This window comes from Schistocerca americana, chromosome 3, assembly GCF_021461395.2.
Source record: "Schistocerca americana isolate TAMUIC-IGC-003095 chromosome 3, iqSchAmer2.1, whole genome shotgun sequence".
NCBI classification, from domain to species: domain Eukaryota; kingdom Metazoa; phylum Arthropoda; class Insecta; order Orthoptera; family Acrididae; genus Schistocerca; species Schistocerca americana.
The window spans coordinates 543,801,569-543,819,708 of record NC_060121.1 but is presented as its reverse complement, the minus strand read 5'-3'; the positions used below and the strand labels follow the sequence as shown (position 1 = coordinate 543,819,708).

Genomic DNA, 18,140 nt, shown 5'->3' with positions numbered 1-18,140 from the left:
GTGGATGGAGCAACGTTTGGCAATCGGCATCAAGCATCTCTGATAAACGCGACGCATAAGCTGCACCCATGTCTCTTCTTGCATAACGCAGTCAACAATTCAAAGTAAACTAATGCTTTATGGACACCGCATAAACGGTCTATTGACACACAGTCAACATGGGTTTAGAAAACATCGTTCCTGTGAAACACAACTAGCTCTTTATTCACATGGCCGGCCGCGGTGGTCTAGCGGTTCTGGCGCTGCAGTCCGGAACCGCGGGACTGCTACGGTCGCAGGTTCGAATCCTGCCTCGGGCATGGGTGTGTGTGATGTCCTTAGGTTAGTCAGGTTTAAGTAGTTCTAAGTTCTAGGGGACTTATGACCTAAGATGTTGAGTCCCATAGTGCTCAGAGCCATTTGAACCATTTTTTTTATTCACATGAAGTGCTGAGTACTATTGACAAGGGATTTCAGATCTATTCCGTATTTCTGGACTTCCGGAAGGCTTTTGACACTGTACCACACGAGCGGCTCGTAGTGAAATTGCGTGCTTATGGAATATCGTCTCAGTTATGTGACTGGATTTGCGATTTCCTGTCAGAGACGTCACAGTTCGTAGTAATTGACGGAAAGTCATCGAGTAAAACAGAACTGATTTGTGGCGTTCCCCAAGGTAGTGTTATAGGCCCTTTGCTGTTCCTTATGTATATAAACGATTTGGGAGACAATCTGAGCAGCCGTCTTCGGTTGTTTGCGGATGACGCTGTCGTTTATCGACTAATGAAGTCATCAGAAGATCAAACTAAACTGCAAAACGATTTAGAAAAAATATCTGAATGGTGCTAAAAGTAGCAGTTGAACCTAAATAACGAAAAGGGTGACGTCATCCATATGAGTGCTAAAAGGAACTCGATAATCTTCGGCTACACGATAAATCAGTCTAATCTAAAACCGTAAATTCAACTATATACCTAGGTATTACAATTACGAACAACTTAAATTGGAAGGAACACACAGAAAATGTTGTGGGGAAGTCTAACCAAAGACTGCGTTTTATTGGCAGGACACTTATGAAATGTAACAGACCTACTAAGGAGACTGCCTACACTACGTTTGTCCGTCCTATTTTAGAATATTGCTGCGTGATGTGAGATCCTTACCAGATAGGACTGACGAATTACATCGAAAAAGTTCAAAGAAAGGCAGCACGTCTTGTAATATCGCGAAATATGGGAGAGAGTGTCACAGAAATGATGCAGGATTTGGGCTGTAAATCATTAAAATAAAGGCATTTTTCGTTGCGACTGTATCTTCTCACGAAATTCCAATCACTAACTTTCTCCTCCGAATGCGAAAATATTTTATTGACACCGACCTGCATAGGGAGGAACGATCACCACGATAAAATAAGGGAAATCAGAGGTCGTACGGAAAGATATAGGTGTTCATTCTTTCCGCACGCTATACGAGATTGGAGTAATAGAGAACTGTGAAGGTGGTTCGATGAACCCTCTGCCAGGCACTTGAATGTGATTTGCAGAGTATCCATATAGATGTAGATGAAGGAAAAATTTCCCTGCGTTGCGTTGTGAAAGAACTAGGGTGACATCTTTTACCATCTGTATGTAATGTGGTCCACGCTCTTAGTAGACAGACTGTAAATCTGATTTTCAGTAGAAGAGATCAGGTGAAGTTGCAGATAAAGAAATTAACTTCAACAAAACAAAATAAAGGGAAGTGATGATTACTTGCTGCTATATTACCTGTGCTGAATAACGACACGAAGTCGTCGAACAGGGTGTTGCCGGCGCTGGCCGTGCTGTTGGCGTCCTCGTGGACGGTACTGCTGCGGTCATCTGCTCGGGCGTCGCCGTCTGCCGCCGAGAAAAGCGTCTGCAGTGGCAGCGTGGTCGCCGGCGTAGGCCTCACGACGAACCGCGGCGAGTGGAAGTCGAATTCTTGCGACTTGCCCTCACGGTACGACTCCCCCGGGGTGTACCTCCGCTGCGCTGTCGGCGTAGTCGTCCCTTCCAGTTGCTGCTGTTCCCAAGACGAGAGCGGTGTCACCACGTACACCCTCTCCTTTGTGATTGGCGAGATTGACACCTGCAGGTTGGTCCACGGCGCTTGCGTCGTTGGCGGTGGCGTAGTCGGCACTTCCGGCTCTGTATCAGTTTTCTGTCGCTCTTCTGCAGGTTCCGTGGTGACCTGTTCTTCTGCGGGCGTGACAGTGGCTGCAGTCGATGCGACCGTTGTAGTTAACACAGTCACGGCTTCTGGGAGTACGAGGTTATTCTCAAAAAATTTCCATTTGTGGTCCACAGGTTCGCTGACCCCGTTCGTCTCCTTCTGCGATGGTCTGTCGTACGCGTTGGCTGTAACTGCGTGGCTGTGGCTACCCGCAGCTTCGTGGTCGAAGAAACGACTAGAAATTGGGGGCGAACTGGAAGCAGTGCTCGGCTTCAGGGCAGGGACGGCAGTCGGTGCGAAAGGTTCCACATTCTGGTTGATATCGTCGTACGGCAGTGGTGTAGTCGTCAGGTACTCTTCTGGGATCTGCTTGGACGAAACTAAGCGGTGTCGGAGGGCACTGACTGGTGGTTTTGGTGTCGTCGTCTTGCGTTCCTCTGCTCTGTTGTGTTTGGAGTAGGCCAGTGCTGTCCATTCGTCAATGTTCTTCTGGAGCCGCAGAAGAGTGTCCTCAGTTACGTTCTTCACCTCCTCTTCACCGCGCAGTAGCTCACGAATGTTAGATGCGAAAATGTGTTGAATTTCTCCTGTCTTTGAGACTGTCTGGTGATTTTTCAGTTGTGGGTGGTTCTGAATGGTGGCTTTCTGCGTCGCTGGTCTGGATTCCTGATGCTGTTGGTAATCCTGTGAATTATCTGAAGGCTGCGAAATGTAAAACTGAGATGGGTAGCAGAAAATGTAGCCTTGCCAAGGTTTCTGTGGATCACTACAGTTGACTTGTGGGACAGGCTGCTGTTCTGATACGGCCACACCTTGGTTAGTTTGCGGTACGGGTGTCCACGGACCAGCATTCAGGTCCGCTGCATTCTGACTGCCTGCAGAGGGGAATTGAGCAAGGTCTTTGGTCGATGTGTATGGAACTATTACTTGAATCTTCTTTGGCCTTTTGTGCCCCTGTTGAGGGGTCTGTTGGGTAGGTTCCTGCTGCGGCAGTGGTACTGGTGGGGGTGGATATAGCCCAGGACTGGAGAACGAAGCTACAGCACTACTGTCAGGGAGGTATTTGAAAGGTGGAGGACCTCCAGCGTTTGCCCATGGAGCACTGTAATCTTCAGCCGACTGTGACCAGATAGGTGGTGGATTGATGCCTGGAGGGTTCAGAAATTGAGCGGGAATGTCAGGTTTGTAGAGACTCTGGAACGCAATGAGTGGATTTCGAAAGGAATTCGGTGGTCTCACGAAGGAATCGTGTACTGGCCCTGGGCCAGGAGGAGGGACAGCTGGTGGGACGCTCTGAGGAGCAGTAGCGCCTTGTAACCCATTCTGGAAGGACACAAATACTGCCGTCTGTGTCGGACGGTTGGGAAATCCATTGGGAAATGGAGCTGTTGGTGGTGGAGCCTTCAGATTGTTGATCTGATAAATGAGTGATGCTCCTTGAGCAGACGTTTGCACCGATGGCTGTATATCGACAATGACTCTCTGGCCTTCTGGCGGCTTCACGAAGCCACTTTGGAGCAAAGATGGTGTTTTCTGTGATGGTAACACATTCTGGCCCTGTGGAACCAAATAATAATTGTTTCCACTCTGCTGACGCGGCGGCTGTAGAAGCACGTTGGATTGTTGATGAAAATCTAGTCCAGATGTTTGCTCAAGAAGAGGCTGGTCGTTGGTCTGGCTATGGTCCTGACCATATACATTGTCAATGGAAGTACTGTGCTGTTGGGTACTCACACCAAACCCAGACTTATTATCCTTTGTTTGGCTTTGCACATCTTGTGGGAATGTGATGTTCTTGTTTCCTGCGTTAAACGAGTTCTCATTTGAATAATGGCTAGATGGTAAGGAGAATGACTGAGGGCTCTGGTGTGTGGTCCCGAGATAAAAATTATTCCCTTCTGATTTTAGGTCACTTCCTTCTGTTTGGTCCTTAACAACTGAGTTTACGTTGATGGGTTGCTTTATAGACCCACTTTGCTTCTGATCGCTCTGATCATTTTCTCCTTGCTGATTAACATTGTTACTCAGATTTCCAGAATCATCACCATTATGATTTTTATATCCTTCATTGCTCGTGCTCTGTGCAACCTGTTTTATATTTAGTTCGCCCTTCAGAAACGGTTTACCAATTACTATTTCTTCATTCTTCGGAAGATACTCAGGATTTTCCCTAACTTTCTGTTCTGCAGAATGGATGCTGTTTCCATCATTGTCAACTGGTGCATCTGGGGATACATCTACATAAGATGGAGACTGTATGACTTCTATTGGGTACTCAATTGAGGACACAAAATCTGCCAGTGGCACGCTCTTTATAACTTCTAGTTCATTTCCTCCATGCCCTTTGGTTTTGGTATGCTGAGTAAATTCAGATTCTAATGTATGCTGGTCAGTAAATGCATTATTTCCTGCCTCTGATATTGATGAGTGAGCTGTAGGTGGAGACGGCCAGTTAGGATTACTTGCTGGTATAAGGTGTACAGGAGACTGGTACAGTTGACTGTTCTGCCCTGGAGTGTTGATGGTAGGAGGATAAGATTCGGAAAGCAATGTTACAGACTTCACAACGTCCAGAGATTGGTCTCCTTCTGTTGAACCCCCGTAAATTGCATTTTGCGTTGCTGCAGCATTCTGTTGATGTGACTGAGACGACGATATAGTAGGTAAGTAAGCTGAACCTTGCTGGATGCTTCCTACTGTCGATGCAGAAGCTGTAGATTCTGATGCACCGTATTGTATGTTTGGAATCTGTAATAAGGGTGGAATAGGCGGAGGACCATAGTTGCCAGGAGATCCGTTTGAATTGGTATGTGAAGTGTGAATGTGCCCACTTTGTCCATTAGATCCACTTCCAATGTGTCCCTCTATGCCAACAGCTGCGTTTCCTGAATTGTAAGCAGAGGCATCAGGAATGTTCAGAGGTGGAGGAGGTACATATGAGCTTGATGGTGAGGGCAAATAAAGCCCACCTGATGATGCAGAAGAAGATGGAGGCAGATCTGATACTCCTCCTACAGACATCGGAACCCAAGGAACCCTGTTGCATGGATTGCAGTCCTTTTTCGGTGGTTTAGGATGACTGACAATTCCTGGAGATCGGGGTGGACCATACCCTGGCGATGGAGGCCTGTGAGATGTAAGTAGTCCTGGAGATCCATATGTTGGTGATGGTGGTCTTGATGGCCGGAGGGGCCCATGAAATATTGAAGATTGGCCACTGCTACCAGAAGGCTTTGGTGAGCCGTAATGAATCGATGGAGGAGTTAATGGAGGTCCAGATATACTGGGAGGTTTCAGCGATATATAGCTGGCTGGAGAAGAAACAGATGGTCCACCGTGTGCGTTGGTGGGAGGACCATAATTACTTGTAGGTTTAGGTGGGCCGTAACTAGAGGAAGGGGTTTTGGGAGGTCCATACTGATTTGCTGGGGGCTTTGGCGATCGCAAATAGTGACTGCCTCCAAGATCAGGACGCTTTGACGGTTTTCCTTCAGGACGAGAGATGAAAAAGCCAGGTGGTGGGCCGCTGGGGAATTCATGTTGATTCGATGTCTTTGGAGGACCGTAATGAGTGGTAGGTGGCTTTGGAGGACCGTATTTGAATCTGGGTGGGCCATAGTTGGACTTGAGTGAGCCATGTCGTCCATGGGAGCCGGATGGATGAGGCGGTGATGACGGTGGCGGCGGTCGACCGTAGTCCTCATGGTGCCCAGCTTCATCATCACCCGAGGAAAAGAACCATCGAGCTACCCTCTGCACAACAGAACGGGGTTCTGACGATGGCGAGGGAGGACGCAGGAACGTTACTGGTTGCGGAGGCTTCTCAGGCTCTGCGAAGGCTGCAGTAGCAAACAGCAGCCATATCAGCGCCACCTGCAAAGGAAAAGGGGTAGTCAATGCACTGCAGTCCCACAGGAAAGCACTTTACTCAGATTTACAATGTCTAATAGGGTATGCTGCATATACTCTGTTCATCGCATATTCCCTTTCCAAATACGAATACATAACCGATTTTTGTTAGACACTTCAAACGGATCATTGTAGAATCGTTCCCTGGATGCAACACTTAATATTTCTCAATGAAATTTTCCAGCCACGTGTCTTATATATTAATTACTAATTATACGTTACGGCAGTTGGATGTATCATAACATGAACTTAAGACAACAAATGGCGACAAAACATAATTTGGTTTGTTATACTGTGCAATGAGGTGTGTTCATTACACACATTTCAAAGCGAAAATGGAATCGTTACGAAATGATTGTTTTCCTTTTTTCCATTTTACTCAGTGCGACGAAAATTTTAAAGAAAGAGATGGTAATGAACTGACGCAGAGGTGAGAGAACAGACAACGGAAAGAATCTTGAATGTGTACTGTTACAACTGTGTCCTGCTGAATACTGTCTTCAAACGTTAGAAAAACATAACTTAGGCCAACAGTTCGTAGCTTAGGCCTACAGTAATACATTGACTTCAGCTGAAAACTAATTAGAATATGTTAATCTTTGACAGTTCTTGTAGTCACAGCATAGCCGTGCACGCTATCCAGATATATTTTTTGTGAAACTTGATTAACAATATCTAAAGTGGTGAAATAACATTGAGCGTGGTTTTCTGTCACATTCGTCAAGACAAGCAATCATTACTTCCATACTTCAAGTCATGAATAACACCGTCAGTTGCGTGCTTGCATTTATTATTTATTTAATTGCGGTCGGTTTCGGTGGTACCCTCCACGGTTGTCGGGCCCCCTCTATGGTACATGGTGGTCATATGACCAACGGTAATCATCACTACACAAGGGCCGAAAACATCGGCGTCCGCACATCTGCTCACGTGTGGTACGTCTAGTTGCAGCACTGGCTCCGTGCAAACGGAGAAACTGAAAGGGCTTACAAAATATTAAGACTGAGCAATTCGATGGTGTGTGAATTACAGAAGTGGGCCAATTAAAGTCGAGTAACTACCTCAATGGAGAAGATACAAAGTGTTCATAGTAAATGTTACGCCCACAATATGAATAAAGGTGCCATTTGGCAGATAACTCTATAATACCAGGTGATTATAATTAAAGGCAGCTGTTCACAGAGGTCCTGTGTGGGCTGTAGTTATCTTCTGGCAGCCAAACTGGGTAGATATTCTGATGCAATAATGCGGAAGTGATTTATGATGGAAAAATTTAGTTCCAATTTTGGCCACCAGGTTCTAATCTGGCGCTGTGAACGCAAGAAAAACATGTAGAAATACGTATATGAAGATAGTAACTGTTCTCGAAAGAACAGGTACCATTGATGACCGTGCAGCTTCTCTAGAATAAATGATAATTAATTGAAACCCTCAGCTGCCGACGGGTGTTGTTGACAGACCTTGATGGGGACGGCTGGAAATGTGTGCCCCGACTGGGACCCGAACCCGGGATCTCCTGCTTACATGGCAGACGCTCTATCCATCTGAGACACCGAGGACACAGATGAATAGCGCGACTGCTGGGAATTATCCCTTGCACGCTTCCCGTGAGACCCACATTCCTAACTGTCCACAATCTACATACGTAATGTTCCTAATAGATACTGTGTCCTCGGTGGCTCAGATGGATAGAGCGTCTGCCGTGTAAGTAAGAGATCCCATGTTCGGGTCCAGTCGGGGCATACATTTTCAGCTGTCCCCGTCAAGGTATGTCAACAACACCTGTCGGCGTTTCAATTAATTGTCATTTACATGTAGAAATGTTTCCATATGTAATAAATTAGGAAAGGGACGTGGGCATAAAAGGTCAAACAAGTAAGAAGGGCATAACGTTCAAAATGGTTCAAATGGCTCTGAGCACTATGGGACTTAACAGCTGTGGTCATCAGTCCCCTAGAACTTAGAACCACTTAAACCTAACTAACCTAAGGACATCACACACATCCATGCCCGAGGCAGGATTCGAACCTGCGACCGTAGCAGTCGCACGGTTCCGGACTGCGCGCCTAGAACCGCGAGACCACCGCGGCCGGCAGGCATAACGTTGATATTATTATTAGTCACAGCAGTATGAACATCGGAGACATCGACGAGATGCTACATGCGTAAAACGACGTGTTCAACAATTGCTCGCCGCAGTTCCGATGGAATATGAACAACTGTATACTCGCCATCAGATCAGGTAGAGACTGAACGTGTCCCTGGTGAATGCGTTCTTTTAAGTATCCCCAGAGACAATAATCACATGGATTCAGATCATCTGATCTTCCAAGCCATGCATCTGAGCAATCTCTGGAAGTAACACGTTCGTCGAAGACTGCATTAAGCAGATCTTTCACTGAGTGAACGACATGAAGTGTTGCCTCACCTTCTATTAAAACCATGGTTTCCACACAGCTGCGCTCTTCCAAAGCAGGAATCACATGATGTACGAGGATGTCTCGATAACGTGCAAACGTCACGGTGCACCCGACAGGCTTTTTGGCCGTATTCTTTTCAAAAAAGGACGGACCAAGAATAGAGGTGCTTGTGAGTCCACATCATACAGTTACATACGGCAGTGCAGTGGCTCTTCGTGCTCAACACGCACCCCAAATCTGGCAGTTCTGTGTATTCAGTGCTCCATCTAGTGTAAAATGTGCCTCGTCACTTCCATAGAATGTTGCCTAGTCACACGTCATGAACTTCGATCCACGTCATAATGCGAAGAGCAAGTTCAAATGGTTCAAAAGGCTCTAAGCACTATGAGACTTAACATCTGAGGTCATCAATCCCATAGACTTAGAACTACTTAAACCCAACTAACCTAAGGACGTCAGACACATCAATGCCCGAGGCAGGATTCGAACCTGCGACCGTAGCAAGAGCAGGTTCACGACGTTGCTGCGGATCATGAGGCTTCAGTTGCTGTACCGTCTGGATCTTGTACGGGTATGAGGGTAAAGTAGACAGCAGAACTTCCCGTACTGTTGACCACGGGATGGACAACTCTCTTGACACTGCACGAACACTAGCGCTACCCGGGGCACGTGCTGCATGGTCAGTTAACAGCAACAGCAATCTCGTCAATAACATCCATCGGAATAGGAGTCCTTCCTCTTCCAGGTGCCATATCAAGCTCACCCGTGTTTTAAAATTTCGTCATAACTTTTTCTAAACAATTTAATGACATCGCGACTCTCCACAGACCTTCAGTCAGCGATACTCTCTCAATGCAGAATTTTAATTGCTGCCGTTCACATAAAACAGTTTCAGTAACAGCGCATGGTCTCTGTTCTCTCACGTTAGGGCTTGTCAAATGACAGCGTGGACGTCATACCGACATACAGTGTACAGTGCCAGATTTGCGCCTGGTGGCCACAATTGGAACAAACTTTTTTTTCATCATAAATCGATTCTGCTTTAACGTATCAGCATATCAACCAAGTTTCGCTGCCATATAATAATTACAGCCCACGCTAGACCTCCGCGTGTTACTGCGTGTAATAAAGGGAAATGATACCACTGCAAAAAAAAAAAAAAAAAAAAAAGAAAGTGAACTTGCTCACAACTGTACTTCAGCGTTAGCAAAGAGAGAAGATAGCTTCAAAAGCTACCTCATTAAATGAATGACCATGAGTGGACGACAGAGCAGTTGCAAAAAGGCATACTACATTACAGCTTTACAGAAAAAGAATGAAACATCAGAGTTCAAATGGCCGGTGGATTATTTACTCGAGACGAATTAACAGTCATTAAATAGTAAATAAATGACGAAAATGTCACAATGTCGCGCATTTGCGAAACTAATGTGAGGAAAAAAGCAAGGAAGTAAGATTGCAAGTTTAGCTTCCCGCCGACTACGAAATCATTAGAGACAGAACATAGACGTAGATGGAGGCAGGATGGAGAAGGAAATCGGCCATGAGTTTAATAAAAGGGACCATCCCGAACCGTGGATGGCCAGACGGCGATTTGAGCTGCAAAACTCCCAGATGCGAGTTATTTCTCACCACTGCGCCATCCCACTCGGACTAAGTTCCCATCAAACTTTATTTGTTGCTAGACGACCATTTGATAAAACTGCTCAATTTGTAAGAATGCCGGAGTGTTCGCTGTTGTTGACCACCTCTCTCCTTCGGAGTGTTAAACTCAACGGTGGAGCTGGTCTAACATCACCTTCAGTTTGCGTTGTAAGGTAATATTTATAGGCTCAATAAATATAGCTACAATGGCAGGTGAGTATTGTCTTCTTCAGGAAAAGTGGTCGAGCTGCGACTCAACGAACCGCCGGAGTCCTTCCACAACAGTTCATTTCCTGTTGGCTGAAATCAGCAACCTTTTATTCCAGCTGACAACAAAGCGTGCCGTTAAGCTTTAAACATTACACAGAGGGTTCCAAAAGGATGCATCCGAATTTACAAGGCTATACTTTCTATATGATAGAACGACAACGAAAATAGATATTCCAATAATGGAAATGTGAAGGTATGTGAGCACAGGAGTACCCAAAAACAAACAGTGGCCCTCAGTGGAAGATAAGTGGTGCGCTCTGATCTGCCATCATGTTATCTCGAGACAGTAAGATACGTATTGCTGTACCCGAGGCCATGGTTAATCTGGTGCGGAAGAACTATACAAGCCAATAATAGTGAAGTTAGTCTGTGTATATTTCTCAATCTATAGCGAACAGAAAATGTGTGTTATCATACAAGACGACGTACTACTTAAGTGTGCCTTGAGGATCAGCGACCAAAATGTGATTAGAAGTGATATAAGTAGAGGTATAGTATTATTATCGGTCACGTAACAGGGCCTACCAATATTTGTAATGTTCAAATGTGTGTGAAATCTTATGGGACTTAACTGCTATGGTCATCAGTCCCTAAGCTTACACACTAATTAATCTCAATTATCCTAAGGACCAACACACACACCCATGCCCGAGGGAGAACTCGAACCTCCTCCGGGACCAGCCGCACAGTCCATGACTGCAGCGCCTAAGACCACTCGGCTAATCCCGCGCGGCGAATATTTGTAATGGGCTACTTGTGTTTGTAGAAGTAGAAGCAGTCTTGATTGCTGCGATAGCACTAATAGCAGCAGATGACAAAGATAATAGCCTAATCAGTCAAAACGAAGCGAAATAAGCAAAAGCTATGGCTCATTTTCTGTGACGAGAGCGATACTGTAACTGAACTGCATGCAAAGTACCGTACAGGTAGCAATAGAAAGGGTAGAGGAATAGAAACGACGAAAAGTAATATGACAGATATAGTAAACTTAGTTAAACGTTCAGTCTAGAACAAAAGCACTCTAAGAATTGTTGTCGTAATGCGTTACGTAAATACAATCTGGCCTGCAACGGTTTGTAGTCATGATCAAGAAAGTGGACTGGAATGAATACGTTAATCAAAATTATCAGTCCTATGTTCATAAGATCAATTACACTCTGGAAGCTCTATACGTTACACTGCATAAATCGTGTATTTGCTCAGTATATGTAACTATAACGAATACTGTCAGTTGGGGGGGGGGGGGGGGGGGAGGTTTCTCTTCGTATTGGTTGAGCAGTGTAACGTTATTTCAGTTCAGATGGGATACGTTTCTACTTTGATCGAACCTCACTTGTGTATAGTGATTGGAAAGTTTCTTGGATACCTCCCGTCTAATATACAACAAGCAAAATTAGTTCTGTGAATAGCCTCTCTCTAAATTTCAAAAAGACACAACATGTTCAGTTCTAGAGGTCAACGCCAATGGTCAGTGTAACAAGCGATGAAGAAATAATATCTAGGGTGGAAACCAAACATGTAGTGGTCCATATTGTTGAGAATTTGAACTGGAAAAGACACATTTCTGAAACTCTTAAAATAACTTAGTTGCCATATTTGCACTTCAAGTGATTGCAAATCTTGGCTAGAGACAAATCAGTAAGTTGACATGTTTTGTGAATGTTCATTCAAATGTTGTTTCGGGGAAACTCATTTTCAAGAAAGAAAGTCTTTATTGCTCAAAAAGATACTGTAAGAATAATGTTGGATCACCCACAATCATCTTGCAGACATTTGTTTCAGCAGTTAGGCGTTCTGTCTACTGCTTCACAGTATATTCATTCCCTTATGAAGTCTGTTGTAAATAATCCTTTGCAGTTAAAATGTACAATGATGGATGTAGTTACAATTCCAGAAGAAAGAATGACATTTATTATCTCGTATTAAGGCTGTGTTTAGCGCAAAAAGCGCACGCAACAGTGTCACCTGACATAGGCTACAGCAAAGATAAATTCGAAAACAATCTGAAGAATTTCCCCCGTGACGACTGGTTGTCCCGTAGAAGAATTTCTGTTTTTGTAATGTGTTTAAAGGTGCATGGTAGGACTTATTATTTCATGTCTGTAATTAAAAATGAAGAAACGGTGAGCTTGTTGCCATATCTACATGAGAATATGTAGTGTGAATGTAAAATGACTCGTCCCATATAAATACGATTAATCATACAAATGACTCATGGAAAATGAAATAACTAACGAACTGATAAACTAGTTAAGAACTCAAGGTAGAATTCAATATAAGGCTTCTGAAACTCAATTACCGTTCAGTGTCAAATCACTTCTTTCGTGAGACTTATGTTCAGGTTATCGGGAATAAACTTTATAAATAAAGTTGAAATACTTAAAGAATTTCATTTCGTCATTGAATTATTTCAGTCCTGCGGCATTTTTCCTCAAATAAACAGTTCAATATTTGTTAGTCTTAAGCGTTTATATTTCCGGCACAAGATTTCCGTGGTAACCCACCTGAACTGCAAACTGGTGTGTCTTTTAGGTATGTTTCTTGAAAAGGAACTAAAAAATGTTGTAATTTAATCCCAAAGATACAAGAAGAAAATTTGTTCGACTGTCATACCAGAGGAATACTCTAAAAAACTTTTTTATCATTGAGAGACAAAGGACTAATTTCGAGATTCTTTTATTACTTCTAGTATTAACTACCCTTTTTGTTCTGATGTGCTGGCGTAAAGACGTATTGTATAGTTTCATGTCTATGTGTGTATTAAATGAAGGTGTTAAATGATGAAAAATGTGTTTTATAATTTCTGTCAAGATCAAGTCTAAATCCCATACCAATGGAGTACAAATTATTCTGTTAATTCGAGAAGGCGAATTTTAGATGGATGCGACGATCTTTACGACGGCGCTGCTCAACAACAGAGGTACGTGGTTGTGCTCACTACTTTCCTTTGGTGGCCGCTAAGATTAATTTCGATGTGTTTATGCTGAGACATTCAGAACCTGCAATCTTCCTTTTCGTATAAAAATAGGAGTCCGATTGAAAAAGAAATATTCTTAAATTTAAATAATTGCAATTCCTTTACCCAGGCCACGGGGAATGATAGAAAGTATGTGCCTTTACCCTGATTGTACGTTCGCAATCTCCGAGTGTTACGACGTAATTATTTTACACAAAAAATAATTAAGATAGGTCTTTCTCATCAGATCGCAACCACTCGTACGCGAATGTACGTACCCTCTGAATGTGTCTAGTCAGTCGTGCGCATTGTTCTAAAGCTTTTCTGTTAATATTCTGTGGAATTGCATCTCCACAATTAATTTTTGTTTATGCCGCAAATCGCACTTCACGCGAAGTATTTATTACGCAAGTTTCAAGCTCCATTTAATGTCAAAAAATTCCGAAGTACGGCTGACTAAGCAAACCGCTACAATAATTTCATATCTCTACAACTACAATAACAAGAAACAATAACAAAAAACAATAACAGAGAGGGGACGTTACATTCTGCACGCAGCCATAGGATCACACACAGATCCTACAGCCGTAAGGACCGACTAAGGTGGCGCAATGTTTAGCATACTGGACTCGCATTCGGGAGGACGATGGTTCACATCTGCCTCCGGCCATCCAGATATACGTATCCCGTGATTTCCCTAAATGGCTCAACGTAAAGGCGGGGATGGTTTCTTTGAAAGGGCTCGGCCGATTTTCTTCCCCACCCTTGACACCATCCGAGCTTGTGCTCCATCTCTAATGACCACGATGTCGATGGGACATTAAACTCCTTCAGTCAGTTGTAAGGAGATCGATGACTGCACTATTATCGAGCTGCGAGCTCTCTGTCTAATCCAACTCCTGTTTTCTGTCATTTCCTAAATCGTTAAAAGCGGATGTTGGAGTGGTTCCCTTGAGAAGGACACGGCCTTGAGAGTCCAAGCTTGAGCTCTGTCTCCGACAGTCTTTTCGACGTCTGGACGCTGCATGACAGTCTCCTCCCGTTGGGCGCCTATGCGTGCCGTGTACCACAGCTGGAAGAGGCACGTGTTAAGACGTCACACATCAACACAGCAAGAGCAGAGCAGCCGGCACGCGGCCACGCCGCCTGGGTTGTCGGCCTCCGTGTGATGGGAGTCTCGGTGTCGGCCGTGGGAGCGTCCCACGCCCACGCCCAGACGCAGACCCAGTGATTCACTAACCCAGTGCGGCCGCTGACTACTCCGCTCAGGTGTGCCTACACCCGTGGAACCGTGTTTGCTTTCACTTTACTTACTCTCCCAGGCCACCACCTACGCAAGTCTATACACTTAAGGCTGGCAAAACTGGTTCCCTCCAGTAAACTCGTCTTCAGATATACGTAACAAGACTGCAGTATGTGATCACAGGAGCCTACAAACAGGAGCGAACCACGGACCTTGCTGTGGCGGGACAGCACGCGTGCCTCAAAGATAAAGACAGACGGGCAAAAGGTCTAGGTCTCTACAGCTGTTTCAGAGATAATATATATATTATAAAGTGTTATGTTCTCAAAACTATCACCGAGTGAGGTGGCACAGTGGCTAACACACTGGACTCACATTCGGGAGGGCAGCGGTTCCAAGCCGCGTCCGGCCATCCTGATTCAGGTTTTCCGTGATTTCCCTAAATTACAATGAAATGAACACCCTTAGCTGCTTACAGGCGTAGACATACGTCAACGGGGACAGATGAATATGTGTGCCCCGACCGGGAATCGAATCCGTGATCTCCTGCTTACATGGCAGAGGCTCTATCCATCTACGCCACCGAGGACACAGAGGATAGTGCGACTACAGGGATTTATCTCTGGCACGTCTCCCACATTCTCAACGTATTGTCCCGCACTACATTCGTAGTACCCCCGCCCATTATACGAAGTGCATTCAAGTTCTAAGGCCTCCGATTTTTTTTCTAATTAACTACTCACCCGAAATCGATGAAACTGGCGTTACTTCTCGACGTAATCGCCCTGCAGACGTACACATTTTTCACAACGCTGACGCCATGATTCCATGGCAGCGGCGAAGGCTTCTTTAGGAGTCTGTTTTGACCACTGGAAAATCGCTGAGGCAATAGCAGCACGGCTGGTGAATGTGCGGCCACAGAGAGTGTCTTCCATTGTTGGAAAAAGCCAAAAGTCACTAGGAGCCAGGTCAGGTGAGTAGGGAGCATGAGGAATCACTTCAAAGTTGTTATCACGAAGAAACTGTTGCGTAACGTTAGCTCGATGTGCGGGTGCGTTGTCTTGGTGAAACAGCACACGCGCAGCCCTTCCTGGACGTTTTTGTTGCAGTGCAGGAAGGAATTTGTTCTTCAAAACATTTTCGTAGGATGCACCTGTTACCGTAGTGCCCTTTGGAATGCAAAGGGTAAGGATTACGCCCTCGCTGTTCCTGAACATGGACATCATCATTTTTTCAGCACTGGCGGTTACCCGAAATTTTTTTGGCGGCGGTGAATCTTCCATTGAGCTGACTGGCGCTTTGTTTCTGGATTGAAAAAGGTCATCCACGTCTCATCCATTGTGACAACCGACGAAAGGAATGTCCCATTCATGCTGTCGTTGCGTGTCAACATTGCTTGGCAACATGCCACACGGGCAGCCATGTGGTCGTCCATCAGCATTCGTGGCACCCACCTGGATGACACTTTTCGCATTTTCAGGTCGTCATGCAGGATTGTGTGCACAGAACCCACAGCAAGCCAACTCTGGAGAGCGATCTGTTCAACAGTCATTCGGCGATCACCCAAAACAATTCTCTCCACTTTCTCGATCATATCGTCAGACCGGCTTGTGCGAGCCCGAGGTTGTTTCGGTTTGTTGTCACACGATGTTCTGCCTTCATTAAACTGTCGCACCCACGAACGCACTTTTGACACATCCATAACTCCATCACCACATGTCTCCTTCAACTGTCGATGAATTTCAATTGGTTTCACACCACGCAAATTCAGAAAACGAATGATTGCACGATGTTCAAGTAACGAAAACGTCGCCATTTAAGTATTTAAAACGGTTCTCATTCTCGCCGCTGGCGGTAAAATTCCATCTGCCGTACGGTGCTGCCATCTCTAGGACGTATTGACAATGAACGCGGCCTCATTTTAAAACAATGCGCATGTTTCTATCTCTTTCCAGTCGGGAGAAAAAAAATCGGAGGCCTTAGAACTTGAATGCACCTCGTACTCATTACTCACGGCGCGTTGCCGATTCCCGTAAGAGTTCGGGCACTGTTTGTGCATTTGCACTGAAGAAGATGGTCAAGTGGCCGGTGAGCCTTAACTATATATATATATATATATATATATATATATATATATATATATATACTAAGATGGTATCTGTTCTTTCAGACATGTCCGAAAGAACAGATACCGTTTTAGTATATATTTCCCTAAATCGCTCAAGGCCCTGCCGGGATGGTTCCTTTGAAAGGGCACAGCCGACTTCCTTCCCCATCCTTCCCTAATCCGATGGGACTGATGACCTTGCTATTTGGTCCCCTCCCTCAAATCAATCACCCAACCAATCAAAACTATCGGTCTCTGCGCCACGGTTCTGTCATTGGAGGAACGAATGCGTTGTCTAATTTATATTCGTTGCCACTAGATGTCGCTTGTCTTCCGTTTGCTCGGTTACCGTCACGTATTGCAAAATGGCTACTCCACACTAGAAATCATTTTGTGTTCTCGAGTTTACTAACTGTAATTCCATGATTACAGTGCAAAGACGTTTCAGGCTGAGGTATCAAACTGATCCCCCAAATGGATTGAACTTTCGCAGATGGTATCAGAAGTCTGTAGACACAGTATGTGTATTTAAAGGAAAGAGCCCTGGCTGCCCTGATGTTTCCGACGAAAACGCCGCACTGATTCAAACCATTTTCCAAAGCAATCCTTCAAAATCTACTCGTCTTGCCAGTCGGGAATTAAAACTGTCTAAAATAACGATTTGAAGAGTCTTGAGGCGTCGGTTGGTTACGATGCCGTACAAGTTACAGTTGTTATAGTCTCTACGTCATGATGACAATCGCAAAAGTGTCACATTTTCTCACGAGCTTCAGAATGCTGTTGACAATGATAACACTTTCGCACAATGCATCGCATCAGCAATGTTAAATATTAGGGCCTACAGAACTGACATGCACACATTTAATACGCGCGAGATTCATGCAAAGTCAATGTGTCTGGGTCCTACAGTCTGGAACTGAGCGACCGCTACGGTCGCAGGTTCGAATCCTGCCTCGGGCATGGATGTGTGTGATGTCCATAGGTTAGTTAGGTTTAAGTGGTTCTAAGTTCTAGGTGACTGATGACCTCAGAAGTTAAGTCGCATAGTGCTCAGAGCCATTTGAACCATTTTTTTTTTCAATGTGTCTTGTGCAATATCCCACTCTTTTTTTATGGAAACACGGCTACCCGTCAACAGTATCTTCCTATGTTACGTTTCCGAGGCTGAACGAGGACAATTTAATTTTGCAACAAGACAGGGCACACCCTCCCTAGCGTCGCAAAGTGCATGAACGTCTTAAAGAAACTCCATCGAGCCGTTGGATCGGTCGCCAAACAGTCGGCGACGTAGCACTCCTCAGCTGGCCTGCAAGGTCACCTGATTTCACGCCCTGTGTCTTCTTCCTATGGGGTTTATTAAGGATACCGTATGTGCACCATCATTTCCACAGAACCTAGACGAGTTGAAAAACCGGATCC

The 18,140-nt window shown here is 44.9% G+C and overlaps 1 protein-coding gene across 1 annotated transcript in view; it reads right to left on the bottom strand.

Moving 5' to 3' along the window:
• LOC124606215 overlaps positions 1 to 18,140 on the bottom strand; it is a 238,268-nt gene that overhangs the window by 37,378 nt on the left and 182,750 nt on the right. The window contains exon 2 of the mRNA XM_047138188.1: positions 1,746 to 6,045. Within this exon, the coding sequence (XP_046994144.1) occupies positions 1,746 to 6,045 (4,300 nt within the window). The remainder of the gene's footprint in view (positions 1 to 1,745; positions 6,046 to 18,140) is intronic.